The following is a 21,460-nucleotide window of genomic DNA, read 5'->3' as shown; positions in this document are numbered from 1 at the left end:
AGCAGTACCGTCTCTCTGGTAGCCTGTCACTAGAATATACAAACTTAATTCTATGTTAGACTCCTAAACCACAGAGTACAACAGACAGCATGAAAAAGACATACATACATACACACTCAGAGTATATCTATGCCCGACTGAACCCAAAGGATATTTTACTAAAAATGGAGAAATTGTGACTAAGAGTACAAGTATCGTCAATCAATATCTGTTTACTGATACTGGTCAAATAAAACAAAGAAAGAAGCAAGGTTGTCATTTAAGGAGGAAATTAAAGGTTTGCTTAATATAAAAACATTATTTTGACATAGAAAAAGAATGTGTACAAAAACAAATCTGAAAGCTATATACTTACTTTGTCTAATTAACCTTTTGTCAGCAACCAAAACATTTTCAGCATCCACAATGATTACCTTCCCATCTCTCGGACCAACTGCAAAATTGTCAAAGCTGACATCCAGGAGGTAGAGTGCAAATTCAAAGTCATTGTTTGTAAGCTGCTCTGCTATTTCCATTAATTGCCAAGCAAGGTCAACTCGTTTCTCCCACGGTGCATTAAAGTAACTCCACAGTTCTTCTCCAACATAATTGACAGCCACCATTCTTCCACAAGCTCCAAGATATTTTGCAAATGGCCAACCTTCATCAGATGGAAAACTCTACAAAAGAATTACTTTAGTATTATAAGAGATTCTGGTGAAGATATCCCAGGGTCTAGAGCAGTGGGTCTCAACCTTCCTAATGCCGCGACCCCTTAATACAGTTTCTTATGTTGTGGTGACCCCCAACCATAAAATTATTTTCGTTGCTACTCTATNAGATCTCACATTATCACTGCTAAAGTAAAAGATAAAATTTTAAAATACAATATACTTGAGATGTGTCCGATTTAATCTTTTCTCTTTCTCATGCATACTGCTTGTGAAAAGGGTGTAAGTTTATCTGTTCCCTCCAGAGGGCCTCCAGACCCTGGGAGCCTACCAGCAGTGGGTGTGCCTTCTCCTCGTTCTCCCTCTGCAATGGAGACTCAATCCCTTGGCCCCCAAACCCAAAATGTATCACAAATGACAGCTACTATTAAGCATAGAGAAGGTTATCTCAGTTACTTCTCATCTGGATCCTGAAAGATAAACATTATTTTCTTAATTTGTTCCTAGAAAACTGAGGCCCAGAGAAGTTAAATTTCACAGTTACCAGACTCATGATTGGTAGAGTCGAGATTCGAATGATGTCTGCTGATTCAAGGGCCACGTTATTTCCAGTGTGTCAAATGGCTTCTCAATTTCAAACACCCACCAACAATTTTTGCTAATTAATACACTATTTTGGGGAGCAATTCTAGATGCACAGCAAAACTGAGCAGAAACTGGATGGAAAGTACAGAGTTCCCATATACCTCTCCCACTACATTTGCATAGCCTCCTCCGCTAATATCCTCACCAGAGTAGTATATTTGCTACACTCGATTCACTCTTGGTGTTATACAGTCTATGGGTTTGACATATGTGTAACACAAGTACCCGTTTATACAGAATAGTTTCATTTCCCTAAAAAACCTGTGCTTTGCTTATTTATTCCTGCCACACTTGGCAACCACTGATCTTTTTACTGTCTTCATAGTTTTACCTTTTCCTGAATGTCATATGGTTGGAATCATAGTGTATATAGCTTTTCAGATTGGCTTCTTTCACTTAATAATATACATTTCAGTTTTCTCCATGTCTTTTCATAGTGTGATAGCTCATTTCTTTTTAGTGCTGAATAATACCCCATTGTCTGGATGGACCAGTTTATTTATCCATCACCTACTGAAGGACATCCTGGTTGCTTTCAAGTTTTGGCAATTATGAACAAAGCTGCTGTAAACATCTGTGTGCAGGTCTTTATTAGACATAGGTTTTCAATACCACCCACAATTTTCAGTCACTTCCAACCCTAACAATCCCTTAGAACTACAAAAATTTTTACAAAGATTTATGCCAGGCTCGTCTTCTAAAGGAATTTCCCAGGGACATAAAGAAAAATGTTTTAGAAATATAGATTAGCAATTAATATTTTATGAGAGTTTAGATAAAATCTACACATATGCATAATATGGACTTCTTAACACAATGAAATTCTTGAAATATTGAAAAAATGAAATTTGAAGAATATTATTAATAAAGATTAGTTTTCACTGTTCAATTGATAGAAACCGCAAGTCCCAATGCCAAATGAAAATGATAAAGTGGAATTATTTTCCAGGGATTACAGAGTCATATACCATCAATTCTTGGCACATATTTTAGCGTGAACATATTAAAAAAACAAAACAAACAAACAAAAAGACTGTGCAAGCAAACACAAGAACCTTATCCTTGGAGGTCTTAGGTTTTGTGCTTACATGGGAAGACAAAGGGTGTGCCATCAGCAGCTTTAGAGAGCAATGTAATTAATTCCAAATCATAAATTCAACTGAGCACTTAATGTCCAATATGGGCTGAAACAATCATTTTAAAACAGGACACATAAAATAAATTCCATTTTCAGTACAATTTTAGGAGTTTAATTTGAATCTGATGAATTATATTTAACATATAAATTTTTTATTGTAGAGTTCATGTTATTGTATGTCATTCTTTTTCTTATAACTGGTAGAGATAAAGATAAGAATGGTCTGTAGGAAAAGAGGTATTTAATCAAGCCCTTACCACTGACAACTTCAAAGTCACTGTGAACAATGTGTAGACGTGCTAGCCGACCAAGGGCGATCCCATTGTGAGAGCTGAGCCTGGGAGAAGAGCAAGAAAGGAGGGAAGGAAATCAACTCTACTAAATAACAGTGTAAAATACAAACTTGACAATGACAGAAGCAGCCTGGTAAATGACAATAGTTTTCTTTCTCCTTATGGACTTTGAGCAGAGATCANTTGTTCATTTTTATCCACATACTTAAATTCTGATATTTAAAAATTGGGTAATGAAGACCAAATTGGGCAGACTGGCTAAACTGTCTGCTTACAATAAAAATTACTAGTCCATCAATTAAAACATTATGATACCTGATTAAACTCAAAGACTGTCATGCTAATTTTTGCAAAAGTACTGATGAATAAAAGGTAGGGTACCTTTAAAGCTACATATGCGAGGAAGCATTAGCTTAACTTTTCAACAGAAAAGAATAACCAGGGAGATCTGAATTGAGTAATGATAGAGTTAAAGTATTGGAAGGTTGGAACAGTAAGAATGAGTAGACGGCCAATTTTAAAATCTAACCATGGAACTACATCTAATATTTCTTTGGCATATGCATTACTACCTTGGAATAGTTAGCATTTAAAAAACACTGGGTTATTTTTTTCCTCAATCAAAATTAACATCAAGGTGAAGATTGCTAGTACTCTTCTTAAAGCCTTTTAGGGGACAAAATAACTTTTTTGCAACATATGCCAAACTTCATGTTTAGTGTACACTTATAATTATTGGCATAGAGTGATGTAACCATTAAATAACCTTAAATGACCTCATGCAATGGTGGAACCACAGAAAGTGGGGATAAAAGTATTTACATAATAAAATATTCGGCTTTCTGAAGAAAGCAAGGTAAACCTGGGAATCCTGCCCTAACAGTTAATGTGTACCGCATAGCACTGAATGGAAACTAGTCCAAATTTAAATGAATACTTACAGTAACCTGAATGTGTAAAATTGAATTTAAAAAAACATACAAATGGAAAAAAAAAAACAAAAAAACCCCTACACATCAGAAGGAAAAAGTGGCCTATAAAACAGACCAATCTAACTTGACATTCGAAGTAAATGCAAGAGATTCACAAAATCATGATCGTAATGCAAACTAAGTCAAGTACCAAGTACCCTTTGATACTCAAGCCAATGTAACTATCAGATTCATCTCCAATAGCTTAACAATATTCATTAACGCACTCAGGCATTCAGGGACACAACACAGTCACTGAGAGCTCAAGCCTCCACAGTGTAAGAACAAACTCATCTGCAGAAGAATCATGTGATTTTTGAAGTAATGTCTCATTTTGATGGATGTTAACATAAGATCTATCAGTGCGAGTTTATCATCCTCTGAATGTATTACTTCCAAATTTCTATTTTCTAGATAGTTTTTGGTGGTTTCATTTTCGCCAGTGCTACTTTAATGGAGAAAAATTCACCATAGACTACCTCACATTATTACTTAATTGTGCTAGATATTCACGCAGTTCTTTTGCAGCCTGGAATCTGCCATAGCGCTTCTTTGGGTTGGCACACTCATCCAGCAAGGCCTCTAGTCGGCCATCTTTGGCGATCTCACTTGGAGGGTCATGGAGCAGGCCTCCAGAAGTGCCACGCCAGGTGGCGTGTCTGGATAAGAGGTTCTGACAAACAGCATAATAATTGTGGTCCACAGTGGCACGAGCACAAAGAATTTCTTTTGAAAATGATAAGCAAGCCTCCTTATCACAGTCATCAAATTTGCTCTCATACCACACATCCCAATTTTCAGGTTTATCTGTAAAAGGGGAGAAAACAGAAAGAGAAAAATACATTTTAAGAGTTTTCATTGCTTCCCAAAACATAACACTTCACTAATTAACATAGTAGTATTTGTTCTTAAAATTGTATAATAATTTTAAACGTTTAAATACATTAATTTATATACAGACATGTACTGGGAATACACAGTGTCTGGCGGAAGGGTTCAGTCTAGAGGAAACCTTCCACCATATAAAGTGCCATTCCTAGTATGACAGGGTGTTACAGGAGCAGAGAGGAAGCACTGTTTGTGCCTGGGGCTGTAGAAGCCTACAAAGAAAACACCTACTTTAGGCTTTAAAGATAATGGAGGTTGGGAGGGTGGGGAGGGAGGGGGGGAGAGCGCAGCCAGAGCCAGCGAGCAAACAGCACTGTAGGCCAGTGGACAGTACATTGCAGAGGCACGGACTTAGGGACTGCTCCATCTTGGTTCAGGAAGCACAGGTGCACTGTGGCTAGAGTGTGAGACAGGTACCTGGGCAGGAGGTACAGGTGAGGCTAGAGAAACGGGTTGTAGCCTGTGTGGTCATGGCCACAATTTGTTTTATAGAAAGTTAACTCTACGCTGAAGACTAGGGGGACTAACATGAGGACAGCAACTAAAAGCAGTCCAGGAAAAAAAAGGCAGATTGTAGAAACATTTGAGACAATNTAAGGGGGTGGGAGAAAGCAAAGTGGGGAAATCTCTGGGTACATATACTTCTTTTACATGGGTGGGTACAGGATAGTTATTAACATTTACAGCACATAGTGGTTTTCGGGGAACATGATAACAATGGGGAGTTCTGTGGTCTCCTGCTCTGGTGCATAGGTTGTGCCCTGAGGGATCTGGAAAAGGAGATTACTGTAACATTTCAAAGGTATGTTATCTTAGATGCAAAAAAGACAATAGACAGGCTTACTTAAGGCAAAGATTGACCTTTGTCAAAGTTCCTTATCAGCTTTTCAATTAATAATTTTAGCAGCCATTGATGATCATTGCTTAGCTCTTGTCAATCAATTAGGAACTGCAAAATAGTAATATTCTAACACACACTTTCTGCATTTATTAACTGGAATAAGTCTACAGATTCTTCTCCCTTCAATTGTTTGCTTACCTCGGGGTAAGGCAGGATAAATGCTTCTTTCTCTCCAAGTTACCATTTTTCAGAATAATTCCTCAATATCCTTCCAAAGATGACAAGTTGATTTGTTTTTGCTTTGGTTGCTGTTATCATTTTGAATGCATAATTCACATTTAATGTGTTTCGATCCATTTTAGTTATTATGCTTACTGATCATCAAATTACCTCCTGTATATAGCCAGTGGCTTAGAACCTCTGTGGTTGGATTTTGAGCTTTTGAGAAAACACCAGTGGTATTTGAGAGCTTTTGTGCATTAGTGACATTGAGGTATTACTGCTAATTTTTTAGATGTGAAATAGTATTGTGATTTTTGCTGGAGGAGAAAACGCCTAATGTGTACATTTTAATCAGATGCTCTCTCTCATTTTCTCAAGATAAGATGGAGGCAAGTAGGTTGGGGTATAGATGAAACAAGTTTGAGCACATGTTGATAACTTTTGAAGTTAGCATTAACCATAGTTACACTATTGTTCATTAATTATTCTCTTGGATACATTTGAAAAAGTCTATAATGAAGTGTTAATACCATTTTAGTAGTAAAAGCTTAAAATGTAATAATTACTGTAAAACAGAAAACACAAATGCCTTAAGTCCAGCTCACACCCAACCAGGTAGTTTCTAAAAATTGTATCAAAATACCTGCAAGAGGAAAAAAATAACTTATCCAACACAGCTTTCCACTCAGGAAAAAATTTAGATATTTGAAGAGATAGTTTGACAAGTGTGATTCTTAAAGTATTCTTTATTAAGATCATTAAAGTTGTAGAAACAACTTTATATTGTAAAGGCACAGGGAGACAGTTCTGATAAAATATTCAAATTAAACAGTAACTTACAGTACAAAAGACAATTTTAATGCACATACAAACCCCAAATGTCTGATTCAAAAATATTTTACTGTGTCTATTAATGGGCAATGATTAAAAATATAAATTGCTGCTGTATAATAAATATCTGATAGTGAATATCTTGATAGCAAAGTGAACAAAATATTTATTGCTTTTCACATACATATTTTTCCCTGTAATTTTAAATTCCTAATTCTTTTACTATCTTCTCAACCTTTTCCAAAGATAAAGAAATTCCACATAATCTCATGGGGGAAATGGTAGTTATAAAAAAAACTACTTCCAGTAGCAATCACTGATGGCAGCTGTTTTCTCACTTCCTGTTCTGCAATCACAATCACTCTTCCAAAAAGTAAAATAAATGTTTGCTAAACCACATAAAGACAACCCTTCTGTGTGACTGGCATTCTAAGGTTTGCAATAAATATTTACCAATATAAAAGGCGTCCATTTTGAAAATGTGTATTTTACTTGGAGTTTTGAATAAGAGGCAAATGTCTGACAAGTAATTTTACTTACTCCCCTCAAGTTTTCCAAAGCTGTAAAAAGTCAGCTTAGTAAAAATTTCTAGCACTTAAATGTTTCTTTGAGGGCTAGCTGATATAGGTAATGTACTGACATATAAAAGTTAACATATTGCAACCTATTTTAAAATGGAGAGATCTTACCCTTCTTCCAGTTTTAAACTGGCATTACCTTTATTAATTTCATCCTGCTCTTTTTATAGCAACCCAATTATAGATGGTACAAGTAGAATTTCCATTACAATAGTAACATAACATGAAAGCATCATCCTAACTTAATGAATGCTACTTCAACTTAAGAACTACCTACATTAAAGTATTTGATAACCATAGTAAAATTCCCTAACCACATCATGTTCAGTGTGTAGCAGCTAGTCCTGTGCCTGGCACAGCGTGGATGTTCAATAAATAGTTGCTGAATGAATGGAGGAGAAACAAAAACAAACCTGGCTTTGGTTGTGTATATTTTAATCACTTTATGATTAAGAATAAAGTTAGTCTAGAACTAAATATGGCACACTACACCAAACTTTGCCATAAACAAAAGTAATGATTTCAAACAGAAAAATATCACTGATGGTGATAGTCNCTATGAGTTTTATGGTCTCAGGTCTTATATTTAAGTCTTTAATCCATTTTGAGTTTGTTCTTGTAAGTGGCGTAAGGAGGTGGTCCAATTTCATTTTTTTGCATGTGTCAGTCCAATTTTCCCAGCACCATTTATTAAATAGGTTATCCTTACCCCATTGTAACTTCTTGCTTCCCTTGTCATATACTAACTGCCCGTATAAGCCTGGATTTACCAAATCTTAAAATCAGGTTTTCAAATTGCCTAGGACACCAGGAACATAGTTTAAAATAATCTGAAGTAAAATGTGTATATTTTAATGAATTATTTACAATTGAAAAAGTATGTACAAATACTTTTCAGTTGAAGGAGTGAGTCTTTAAATGGAACTGGTTTAGATCCTAATTGGATTAGAGGCACTCCAGATAATTGTTCAGGGCTTTTCATCAGGGTTGAATGTATGTCATAAAGTATAACATGTTACATTTTTAAAAGTAAATATCAGTTTAAGACTGTACAACAGCACAAAATAGTTATAAAATTACTGTATTTTTAAAGAAAACCTCTGTTGAATATTACTACCAATGTAAAAATTAAAAATGGAAATTTAAGTATTAAGTCAAACACATGTTTAACTGCTATGATTTAAAGAAATATTAAATGCCTTCCCTGGTAATTTATAAAAAGTATTTTGAATATGAAACCTAAGATAAATCACCATGTCTAGGTATCTTTTCCTTTTTAACAGAAAACCATAAGCTATTTCTTAGATATCATACAACTCAAATAATAACAATATTACATGCGTTAACAGTAGCTTAAAGCCAAGGTTTCAGAAACAAACAAACATAACCACTATGGTCATCTTCAACTTTAAGAGAAAATAAAATGAAGGTGACATAAAATATACATAATTAAGATTAGAAAATTTACTTATTTTATATTCTTTATGGTATATATTAAAATTCTATATTTAAAGGGCAATAGAGTATATAAGTAGAATAACAGACTTAAAAAATCACAAGGCTGGCTTTTAAGGTCCACCCTCACCTCTCTATCTCATCAGTTGTGTGACCCTGGTGAAATGAAACTTAGAGCTTTAGTCTCTTCCTCTGTAAAACTGGAATAACATTTATACCAACATATTCATCAAGACAATCCAAGAATCAAAGGGAAAAAAAGTATGAAATGTACTTTGTAGACTTAATACTACTTTATAAAGAATTGCTTGCCAAAACATTTTAATACTTCCTACTTAAATCCGCTGAATAAAAAGTCTACATACTCATCAAGAGATGTGAACGAGACCAGCTCGACCCAGTGGTCACCTGGCTTGCGCATGCCAGGTACCTAGAGGGTCCCTGAGAGGACTGGGTAAGAGACAAGAAATAAAGAGAAGAGAGACAAAAGCTGGGAGCAGGAGGGCCTCAGCCTGCTGGTAACAGACTAAGAACCACGTTTATTGGAAATACAAGGTTTTTAAGGGGAAGCGATTTCCTCATTCTAGGGAGTGATTCCCTAAAGCTAAAACTCATGGACTGAGGAGAAACAATTTCTCCTCAGCAACAAGCTATGTTATACTCAATATAAACCAATGATATAGATAGGCAAGGTTAAACTGAGGCAAATAGGAACTGTCAACAAGTCCACAGTAGAAAGTCCCAAGCATGTGATGCAGGTCCATAGTGGCAAGTCCCAGAGTGGTGATGCATATCAAAACTGCAAGTCCACAGTCCATTAACTTTTCCTATCAGCAAGCTGGGGTCTTTACTCTTTGCACTTGCGTTGTCTGGAAGCAGTTTAAGGCAGAAGCACTGTCCCACAGGTCCCCACCAAACTACTACAAGGCTGCTCACCCCAGGCCTGTATCTACCTGGGGACCCAAGCTTGCCAACCTAAAGCCTCAGTGTCCCTGGCTGATCCCAGCCAGCTCCCAATAGAGATGTGCTTATTTTCATATCACCCACCGAAAGGCATCTACAAATAATAACCTCCTTCCAAATATAGCCAAGAACCACAAAGTTAGAAATACATCTTCACTGCCCTCTAGTAGTTTCTAATTTACAATGGAACATATAAATTAGTTACCAGACTTTAAAAACACTCAGTGCTATGACAAATGTATAGGGCATCCACAAGTACTAAAAATACAAAAAATTTAAAACTTGCATAAATAGAGCACTGTAATTTGCTTTTCGTTGATATTATAAAAGCAACACAAAGTAAATTCTAAATGCTGAAGTAACCTATCACCTATGTATTGATTAAAAACCAAGTATCATGATAGTTTTTGTGGTCAACAAAGGGGATATGGAATCTAAATCTAGAGTTGGAGGCTACCTGAGCTGTAAACCCAGTTCAATCATTTGAATACTTTACGCGATTTGCCTAAACTCACACAGGTAGTTAAGAGGCGAAGTCAGGCTAATAAAACCCCTCAACCCCATATCTGTCTGTTTCAGTTTTCAAATTTTGGAAACGTAACAAAGCATATATTTTAAACTCATATTATGCAACACCTCTAGTAGCCTGGGGAAGCACCTCACCAAAAAACATATTATACTGTAAAAATAATGTAAGCTTATTCATCCTTAGTGGGATAAAGCACATAAATTAATTCATGTATTTTCACATTTGTTTTTTTAATTTGACAAAACCTATTCTCTAAAGGTTTTTAAATTTGGAATTGCAGATAATGGATTGTAAATTAACCCACATTTCACTGACTACTATAAGCAGCTGAAGTACAAAGCAGTGAAGAGTTGCTGTGAAATGAAATAAGTATTTTGAATTAAAAAATCCTAGATCCAGCCTAACTCCACCATGAAATGCTAAGTAAACAGTTGTAAAGAAAACATAGCCCCCATTCTCTGGAAGCTTTTTTAGCCTGAATTGGGAGGATGATTATTAAACACATAAATTATAAATTTTGGAATTTGTTAGAAATTACACAAAAGAAGAGTGTATGGAGAAAGAGTAGAGACCTATTTTTGATTGTGTGGTAGAGGGTAACCTCTCTAAGGTAATGTTACTTATGCTGAGATCTAAAAGATGAGTATATCAGACACAGGATGGGGCAGTAAGAATTTTCCAGGTGCATGTTAGGGTCGAAAACTGTCTTCTCAAAACTGGAAAAGAAAAAAAAAAAAAAAGGCCAAAGCAGCTGCAGTGAAATGAATGAGGGGGAAATAAATGGCTTGATGTAATACAATCTGGAGAGGGTGGGTAGAGACCAGATTATGTCGGGATCTATACAATAAAACACAAAAACGCCTCAACATAGTTCACATGCTGTTAAAAATATATATACACACACACATATATACATATGTCAAAGCCTTACCATTCAGAAACATCCTACATCCTGGAATTAACCAACATCCTGTGGTATATAATGGTATTCTAAAAAACACGTTTTTACAATGTCACAATACCCTTTCATCAACAGACATTGCTCTCCCAGGTTACTAAGCTCATTTTATTCTATTATGTCAGAACACGGTCATGAAAAAAGGAGACATGGCATATATGAGTAAAACTACATAAAGCAGTACCTTTTGGGTTTATTCATTTATTTACTCACAAAGAATGGCATGTAACTGATAGATTAAAGTAAGGTGGAGTCTAAAGTGCTTCTCTTCTATCATCTTTATTCCCTCCTTACATGTCCAAAAGTAGGGTTTGTATACTAAATTTAAAAGATCTTTTCATACATAATTCCTTTCATACAAGAAATATAAAATATTTTAGTCATTTATTACAACATTTCATTAAAAGGAACATAACTGCAGTTCGCCTAGAGAGATGTATTTTCCTTAAAAGAGGAAATTCTTAGTAAAAAGAAACTGACTTGAAAAACATCTATAATAAAAATATACAAACTAAAATCTGGTTATAGGTTTTCTACAGAACTGGCATTTCTACACACACACATAAATTTAAACTTGAGAACACTTTTACAAAGTATACAGTTATCAAAAGCATAGAAAATGCTTAAAGGTTCAATTTAAGTTTCAAAATTATTTCTAAAAGCCCAAATTGGAACAAAATCCCATTGTGGTAATGCATGTTGTAACAGCTGTTCACAGAGATTAGTCAACTGTACTGGTGACAGACTAATGTGTTCACAGTTTTGTGAACTGTCTGGAAGGGGGAACACAGTAAAGTTACTGGGAGAATTTAATGGTTACTGAATTTTTGCTAAAATGTCTCTAAGCCCTTATTTTCTTATAGCTTATACTACGAAAAAGTGGCCAAAATCCATTGCAAATACTGTAGAATCTTAATAATCTCAAAATTTCCAAGTTATAGGATATGTTCCATTTATTTCATTAAATGATTTTCTGAATGCCATTTTCCACCCACCTAGATTCCAACAATATTAAGCAATGCTTAGAAAATAGTAAGGCTGTGTTACTTCACTGAATATCAGGTTCAACAGCTGTATCTAAAATTGGAAACTAATGTTAAAACATATCAACAACAACGAAAAAACACTACCTAGTAGTTTAATAGAAATAAATCATCAGTTAAAATAAATAGCTTAAGAAATGCTCTCTCCCACCAGAAAAAAAAAATTTCTCTTGGCCACAAATTTCAAATATGCATAAATTCACTAGTCTCAGCTGACCCTTTCTTACCTACTCTCACAACCAGCAACTGTGATCCATATTTCTAAGCTGAAATATGCACCTACGAACACCATATTCCCAATGAAACAAAAATTCAAAGAAAAAAAGATACAAGCTTCTTTTGGACTCAACAACCTAAGAATGTTACTTTATTTTCTTTAGTCGATATCTGAATTCTTTAAACAGTCTGCCAAGTAGAACAGTACTAACTTCCCTGGTTCCTTTAAAACACAAATTGAATCAATACAGCCCTTCAGAATAGCAAAATATCCGCTAGTATCACATTATCTCTTTCCGTTAAATACCTGGTGCCTGATTTTAGAGTTGTATTCCTATTTTTGCCTTAAATTTAACATAGCCAAAACAAAACTCTTGGTTCCCCGGCCTATCCTAAAGCCATTCCTGCTCTGGGCTTCCTCATCACAAGGAATCATCACTCTGTAGTGTTGCTCAGACCAAAAACCCAGGAGATACCCTTTTATTTTTTTTCTTTCCCTCATATCTTAACCCTTAAGAAATTCTTGTCAGCTCTTTCTCCAAAACAAACAAACTGGATCTGTCCACTTTTCATAACCTCCTTTGTAATCAGCTTAATCTAAACCAAGCTCTCTCCCACAAACTAATGCAAAAGCATTCCAGAGTCCTCCCTTACCACTTAAAACCCTTTCTCCACAAAACCAGCCCTGTTAAAAACACTTCTATTGTTTCCCATTGCTGTGAAAATAAAATGCTAAAGTCATTCAGCATGGTTATAAGGCTACACAGGATATGGTCCTTGCTTACAACTCTCCTATGACCTTACATTTTACCATGCTTCTTCTCTATTTCCACGCTTGATCCTGCTTTAGGGCTTTTTTTTTTTCTTTTTTCTTTTTCTTCTCTATCTCTTGCTTGCTTAAAAACACTCTGCACCATTGGCTTTTTTCCATCATTCACACTTCGGCTAAAATGTCACTCTTCCTGACCACCCAATTTAAAGTATTCTATCCCCAATCCAATTCTCCATCATAGGAATCTGCTTTGTTCTTTTTATAGGAATGTAAAATCTGAAAGTACCTTCTTTGTTTGCTATCCACACCTAATGCTCCAGAAAGCAAAGGCTGCACAAACTGTGCCTTGTCCTGTCTGTCACCTTTACTGTATCCCAAGGGCATATAGATCAGTTCCTGGCACTGTGGAATGTGGAGCAAGGTCACACAATTCCTATCAGGTCTCTTTACTCCACAGTTAAAACTCCAAATGAGCACTAGAAAGGCAAACTATGAAGACCCTGAAGAATCATACCTACCTCAGATAATAAATCTTTTAAGATTCAGAGTTTAAGAAAGCCTATAAATAACTCAACCTCTATTTTTAAAATTATTCATCAAGGTATGAAATAGAATTAGATTATTAAACTGTTGTCATGATTTACAGAGAAAAATCAAATTATTTGTTTTTTATTACTATATCCTAATCTAAACCTTGTTTCCTACAATATTCATTCTATTCATTACACTTCATATGGGATAAATCCCTAACCCCTCTTTTAATTACTATTCAAAAAAAAAATCTATACCTTGAAGCAGCAGCCACATAGGTATTTTATAATGTTATGCATATGTAAAAGGAAGTGACAGGAACATTTTCCATAGGAAGAGTAAAATTTATGGATTTCTAAGACAGATGTCAACATTGTGCATTAAAGAACTTTCAACTACTATAGATGTCTAAATATGGAATAAGATGATTTGTAAAGTAATAATACATTGTAAAAAACTGCAATTAAAGATATTTCATGCGTGTTATTTAAATAACCCTGTCTTCTTTATAAAATAATCCTGTTGAATAAATATTAACATTCCCATTTTACTGATTAAAAAACTCAGGATCTTAAACATTAAGTGACTTTGCTCAATACCATCCAATAACTTTACAGTACTATAGAATGCTACCTCAATATCGCCCCATCACTCCTCCCGTCCCTTAACCCCCATCTATGGGTAAAATCCCATTTATCCTTCAGAACTCAATTCTGTGAAATCTTCCCTGGTACCTACTGCTATGAAGATAAACACAGACATCACTCCCTAAATAAGTCATCTGATAGAGTGTACGAATCTTTTCTTATAGGGCATATTATGCTATATTGACTGTAATTAGTCATTTATATACCTACCTCCTCCTACACAGTAAGCTACTTGCTGCTTAGAAAGATCCTTTCCATCCAAAATGCTTTATCACAGGCTATTTACCAAATGAACAAATAATATTCAGTTCTCTTGACTCTAAGTCCAGGACTGTAAGTCCAAAGAGCTTCCAGCTATTTCATAGATAACTTCCTTTCAAGAATCTATTTTTAAAAAAGACATACAAGTTGGATAAAAGATCTGATTACATAATTTAAAGTCTTTCAGGGTCCACGACCAGGATGAATAACTATTCTCATCTTACACTACTAATTTACAGACTTTAGACATGTCACAATCATTTACTAAAGTTTACCTAATGTGTAGGAAAAATGCAGGACGTCTATGTGAGGGCCCTATTAGTTGAATACATGCATGAGTGAAAAGTGAAGAAAGAAAAAAAAGTCAGCATTCTATGAAGAGTCAACAGCAATGATAGCAAAATAGGAAGTAAGCCAGAGACCATAAGCCAGAAAAAAACAGAATAAATACCAGTCTGGAGATTCCCTGAAAAGCTAAACACCTATGTCCAGAAAGCAGACCCCTAAAAAGTAAGCTTTCTGTTCCTCACTAACATGCTTGAGGCCCATGCACTGGAAATACAAAGAAACAGAGTTCAGAGATTAGACAAAAGTACAGAAAGAGCCTCAGGATCAATAATGGTCAAAAGATATGGATTAATCCAGAAAATAGGCTAGAGTGTCAAATAATTGTGCTCCACTGATTTGCAAGTGGTGCGTTCCTAAGGATTACTGTCTATTTGTATGGTCTTTCCAAAATATGTCTCCTTTTTTGGACCTGAGGTATACAGAATTATTTTATTATTTTTGTTTGTTTTTTTCAATGAAGAGATGTTCAAGTGTCAAAAGTATCAATGAAACCTGAAAAACGGGAAAAACGGTGAAAAATCAGAAAAAACAGGAAACAAAAAAACAACCCTCTAGACGTAAGCTTATGCATTTATTAGCTAAAAAGTGCTCTACTCAGAACTACCTCGTCAGAACCATCTCTGAAGCTAAATCTGGGAATGCAATCACTACAGTAGCAGCCAGGGTGAGAGAAGTAGGTGGTTCCCTACTGTTGTTTGAAATGAATCTCCAGAGAAAAGTCTGAAACATGCTTTCTAGATGCTATAGCCCCACAAGGTCCTTGGATACCTGTACCTAAATATTTTTGTTACTTTAAAGGCAGACTCTGGTTTTTGTTTTGTTTTAATATGATTTCATGTGTGTAAAAATTTGGGGGTAGGAAGACAAGCATGAAACAAGGTTATCTATTCTGGCCTCTACCCTAAACCTATAGCAGGAGGGACCAAGTCCCCAAATACCCAATCCCCTTTTAGAAGAGTTTAACCCAACCAGTTAAAATCAAGCTCAGAAAAGAAGTAGAAAAATAATAATTTCTCAAGTCAAGAATGTGTGAGTCACAAGATGTTGGGGTTGAAAAGTAAAAGATCTAATCCAACAGTCTCATTTTATAGATAACTAAATTGAGTCCCATAAAAATGGTTATCAGCCTGTCTAAAGTAAGACAATTAGCTAAATGCCAATAATATTTTATTCACTTCAAAAACTATATCTTGGGCAGTACCTTAAAAATACATTTTTCTACAGAAATGATTTTTAAGGACAAAACAACAATCACTCAAAGTTTTCTGTCAAAATTCATCCTGTAATGTGGCAATGTACTAAATCAATGTAAGTAAAGCTATGGTTGATGGCAGGAATCATAACTATTTTTAAGGGGATCCACATCCAAATAAGCTTCAAAACAGTTGATCAAATGCACTATATGGTTAAAGTTATTTTTACTTTATTTAATGTCTAACATTTATTGAGTGCTTACTATGTATCAGGCACTATGAAGTGTTTTGAATGTATTATGTCATGTACATGAATTAAAATGAAAGCTTAAAATGTATAGCTTAAATAATGATAGTTACATACTATAAAAAAATGTTTAAACCCTCTTAAAACCGTAATTCAGAAAACATAAGGCAAATAAAGTTCTATAAATATAATAGTAAAACAAATTCCCACCTCCTCCCCTCTAAAGAACCAAGAGCTTTCCTCACTACTTCCAGGTGATAAAGTCAGAGACATAGTTTGGACTTCAGGAAATCTAGACACCAATTTTCTCTCTCACACACAGCTTCTATAAATTCAAGAATAGGTTAAGGACAAACACTGGTAGAAAATTTACCCATACAATAACAGAAAACATCCTGCCATCCTGTCAAATACTTCAATATGTCAACTTGTAAATATTCCAAGAATGCTATTATGCAATATAAAATCAACAAAGCCCCTTTCCCAATTTTTTTTGTAGGATTATGGCATACTTGTAATTAAAATATACTTCTTGGTGAAGTAAAAATGTGAGGATGAAAAGAAGGAATCAGAGTAGAAGATAAAGGTACTAGCATTGTCAAGTTGACTGATGTTTATAAATAATTTTTAGAAGATAATTCTATTACAGAACAACTTGCCTTAGAGACAGATAAGTTTCTGTAAGCCAGTAAAGCTATTATCCAACAATGGGAAAAGAGTTGTGCTTTTATACCATTGCAAATGGGAATTCTATATTACAAATCTATACAGCCTTACATTACATAGATAAGGTGTGTATGTGTATAATATACCTTACAGACATTTAATACTTATCATGCCTCCTTTCAGGCATAATAGAAACTTCAATTTGTTATTGTTTTTTAAAATCACAAGAGGCAAGTTTAATGGGTTAAATTCCTACATTACTTTTCAATTATTTCATTAGTACCTTACCAAAGGAGAGTTTTAAATGTTTATTTTGGAAACATGTTTACTACACCAGAATTTTGTTAAGAATAGTTTGATAATGTCAGCTCAAAAGACATTTTTACAAAAGTGGTTAGTTTTCGGACAATATAAGATAGGAAAAAATCTAGTTTGTCACCAAATGTCCAAAAATTCAATAAGTAGCTCCCTCTCCTGGGGGAAAAAAATGTGAGTTCTTCTTTAAACTGTAAAACTCACACTTGTACCCTTAAAAATACTTTTAAAAATATACGAACCAAAAAATATATGTAAATAGGCAAATTTGAGTTTTTCTACCATTATGAATTAATAACCCCAAACTAACATAAACAGCTATTCACAGTTTTATAGAAACCGGTATACATACTAAAATTGTATACATTTATCAAGCTGACAAAAAGTGATGAACATAATGATTTGACTTAATGTACAACAATCTTTGTACTTGATCACAGAATTTTGAGATTCCTTTCAGTTTAGTGGTTTTATACCATCATCAAACCTCAATTATACTGTTCATACTTAACTCACTAGTTTTTAACCAAAGATAAACTGGTTTTATTGTATAAAGAAAGTAGCAGCTCTATGAAGAGCCTTTACTTATAAATAAGTCTTTTTATTCTACTTGTTTGTTAATCAGGTAAAAAAATAAACATACCAATTTGAATGACTCGTACTAAAGACCCCAAATTTATATTTCACACAGTAATTACCTATAGAACTGGGTTGCCTAAGTAAAAAAATGCAATTTACATATGTCAGTCAACAATGTTCACACATATATTTCCTCACATGCTAAAAACAAACTCTTATCCTACCTATAGCCCATATTCTCACCCACTCAGAGCAACTGTGTCACTAAGTTTAAACTACAAAGAATATAACTGACTGTTTTAAAACGCTGTTTACCACTAAGATGAAAACAGAAAGAAAAAGTTTCAGGGAAGAGTTAATCAGAAAACAAGATACAAACACACTTGACTGTCACTACAAAGTAAACTGAATATGCCTATGATAACCTCAAACTTCGAAAAATAGAAAAGCTTCCAAACAAAGCAGATTAACCTTAGTGAAAATCAAAAGTCAAAAGTCTTATATTCAAATGCCATGGTATGCTTATAAAGAACTGGATACATAATACATAATGTTCTTAAAATATTAGTTTTATTACTGTTTCTAATACACCAATACTCAGAATTACCTGATAAAAACCTTTAAATAGACAGCCAATATTATAAGTGCAGAAAATGTGTATTACTACTACAATAGCTCCTTACTAAATTCTTGGGTCCCAGAGAGTTTGACAGCCTACTCAGCAAACTACAATGCTAAAGCTTTCTCCAGGGACCAACCTTGCTAACATAAACATCTATTTCTCAAAGAGAAAAGGCAGCTTAAATGAAAAAAAGTATCAAATCAAATGGACAGATCATAAATATGGCCTTAAGCTTTAGAGGCTAATTTAATTAGCAAATAAAGTAATTTCATCAGTGGACGTTTAGTTTTATAACTACGCACTGTTAAAGAGAAGTATTAAATATTCAATCTGTACTTTAAATTTGACCCATTACATATATTCTGTGACACCTTAAAATTTACCAAGACCCACACCCCACACTAAAGTTTTGTTTGAGGCAAAATACTTAGCTGAATTAATCAAACGAAGCAGGTTTTTTCTCTTACCTAAGTTGGTGAACGAAACTTAAGAAAGCACCATAAATGAATACTAAACATTCCTATATAGGCACCTCAGAGTTAAAAAAAAAAAAAAATCCTGTACAAACCCCCCCACCCATCAGTGACATTATTAGCAACACAGAATTGTGATTAATTTTAAGTCTTTTTTTGTTGTTGTTTTTTACCTTGTGTCTGAAATACTTCAGAAAAACCAGTATGGAAAAGGAGCAAGGTAATGTTCCCTTTGGTCATCAGGAGGGATCACAACCCCACCGTTGTAACCACTATCCAAGGACACTGCACTAAGGCCGGGTGCAAATGTGCAGAAATTCAGTAACTAACTCCAAAGGTAAACAGTTATGTGGTTTTTTGGGGTTTTTTAGGTTTTGTTTTCTTTTTTGCTGTCAGCAGTAAAAAGCTTTCAACCTACTCCCCTAAAAGCCACGTTTGTTTTCAAAATAAAGTCGAGAGAGCCAATAACTCAACTAGAGAAAAGGTGAGACTCTCCTTCCCATTTCTCGCCTTGGCCTAACATTTCATCTCCTTCCTGCAGCCAAATACCAGATGAATGGGGCAGGTCACAAGATCAGAATGAAAATGTCCGTCTTGGCCTTAAACCCTTCCAGCCCCAAATCCAATGAAGCCTGAACTTTTCCTCTTCCTAATCCCACCCAAATCAAGTCTCAAGAATTAACCCCACTACAGTTCCCATTATCTGCCCTTATCTTTCCCAGCCTGTCTCCAAATTAACTGCCCCCATGATTTACCAGGTAGATGAGCTAGGGAATAAAACAGAGACTTTGGGGCCGACGTTAGGCCAGCCATGCAGGGTGCTGAAGGAGAGAGCAAACGCGGTAAAGGAGCACTTAAAAAAAAACTGAGAAAGGTCCAAGGGCTCGTGAACAGCCTGTGCCGTGGAAGTGCAAGCCGGCGGACAAACACAGAAAGGCAGGGAGGAGAGCCAAAGAAAACTCGCTGGAGAGACATTTTGGGAGCCTACGAGACGCACTCCCTCTGGCGTTGAAGGATCCGCAGTCAAGTCCGAGATGCGCCCGTATCTAGGTGACAAGAGCTGACTCTCCACCAGCCAGGTCGTCCTCCGCAATCCGGCACGGCGCCCAGGGGTCCCCCAACACTGCCCCCTTCCCACGCCCGCAGCCTGGCCCGGCCCCGCCGGGTCCAACTGGGTAAACGAGAGCCGGCGGAGCCACTACTGCCTACTCCCGAGGCCCGCGCGGCCCCTCCCAGCAGGACGCCCCCCGCCCGGGCTCCGCGCCTACCTGTAGCACCAGCGGCTCGGGGTTGAAGGCCAGGGTCAGCAGCAGCTGCATGCGCTCCGAGTCCTTGAGGTTGCGGAGCAGGAAGCTGCCCGAGTCCTTCGTCTCGGCGTAGCGGCGCACTAGGCGGTCAAGCAGGCGCTGCGAGGGGCAGTGCACCAGGTCGGACCAGCCCTCCACCGCCTCGGGCGTGAGCAGCCGCACGTCGCCGTTGAGGCGCGCGAACTCGGTGCGGGGCATGGCCTGGAGCAGGTCGCAGCGGGGCCGGCCGGTGGCCCGCTTGCAGATGCTCTGGTCGAGCTGCGCCAGCTCGCGCTGCGAGCCGAGGCGCTTGAGCACCACTCGGCGGCGGCCGCCCTCGCGGGGCTCGCCGTACTGCGCGAAGTAGACGTTCTTCACGTTGAGGAAGTCCAGCAGGCGCAAGCGGCCCCACGCCTCGAACACCACCTGCCCGTTGAGGAAGCGCCGGCACCAGCTCGTGCCGAAGCACGCCGGGCACTTATTGAGCTGCAGGAAGCGCCGGTCGGCCAGCTCGTTGCGCTGCCAGGAGGCGAGCAGCGACGGCGAGTGCAGCACCATCAGCACCAACAGGCTGCCCAGAGCCGCCAGCTTCAGCGAGCGGGACAGGCGGCCCAGCTTCGGGGGCACCAGGCGCCACATCCCGCCCGCCGCCCGTCTGCCCGCACCCGGAGGGCGAGGGCACCCCCGGGGCGCCCCCGCCGCGCCGAAACCCGGAGAGCGACCCGCAGAGGCCCTGGACGAGAGAAGAGGCGAGGGCGCGGGCCGGGGCGGGAGGCGGAGTAGGTGTGTGAGAGAGACCGGGAGCGGGAAGGAGCCGACCAGAGCCGACTGCGACTTCTCCCCGTCACTAGTCTCCACAACTCTCGAGCTCCCTCCACCGAGCTCCCCGCCCTCCGACTCCGGCGGCGCCTCCTCCGAGCCAGCCAAGTTATAGAGGAGTGGGAGGAGGAGGGAGCGCGGGGACCCGACGGCCGCGCGCACGCGCACGCGCACTGCACGCTCGGGGAGCGAGGGATGCGGCGGTGGCCGCCCGTAGGGCCAGCGGGGTCTCTGAGGAGAGAGAAGGAGGGACTCACGGAAGGGGAAGAGAAGCTGGAATGTCTCACAGCGAACAGTAGCAACAGTGTAGGAAGGTGGGAAGGATGAGGTACCCGCGCGTCTCTGGTGCCGCACGACCCAGTTCGTACGCGCTGGCTCCCCCGAGAGAGGGCCAGGGGGCCAGGGGGCGGGGACAAGGGGGGCGGAGCCGGCGCGTCGCGCGCCGCCCGGAAAGCGTAAGCGCGGGCTCGCGCGGGGGCG

At 37.7% G+C, this 21,460-nt stretch overlaps 1 protein-coding gene across 1 annotated transcript; it reads right to left on the bottom strand.

The window, feature by feature from the left end:
- Nucleotides 1-355: 355 nt before the first annotated feature.
- Nucleotides 356-21,294, bottom strand: DIPK2A (divergent protein kinase domain 2A; the record flags this gene model as incomplete). Its single annotated transcript, XM_019656941.1, has 2 exons — nt 20,144-21,294; nt 356-659 (listed from the first exon to the last, which is right to left on the bottom strand). Coding segments are annotated over exons 1-2 (961 nt in total), but the record flags the coding sequence as incomplete, so codon positions are not given.
- Nucleotides 21,295-21,460: the final 166 nt, after the last annotated feature.

This window comes from Hipposideros armiger, unplaced genomic scaffold (genome assembly GCF_001890085.2).
Source record: "Hipposideros armiger isolate ML-2016 unplaced genomic scaffold, ASM189008v1 scaffold_270, whole genome shotgun sequence".
Taxonomy (NCBI): domain Eukaryota; kingdom Metazoa; phylum Chordata; class Mammalia; order Chiroptera; family Hipposideridae; genus Hipposideros; species Hipposideros armiger.
The sequence above is the reverse complement of the archived record's forward strand: the minus strand, read 5'-3'. Positions and strand labels throughout refer to the sequence as shown.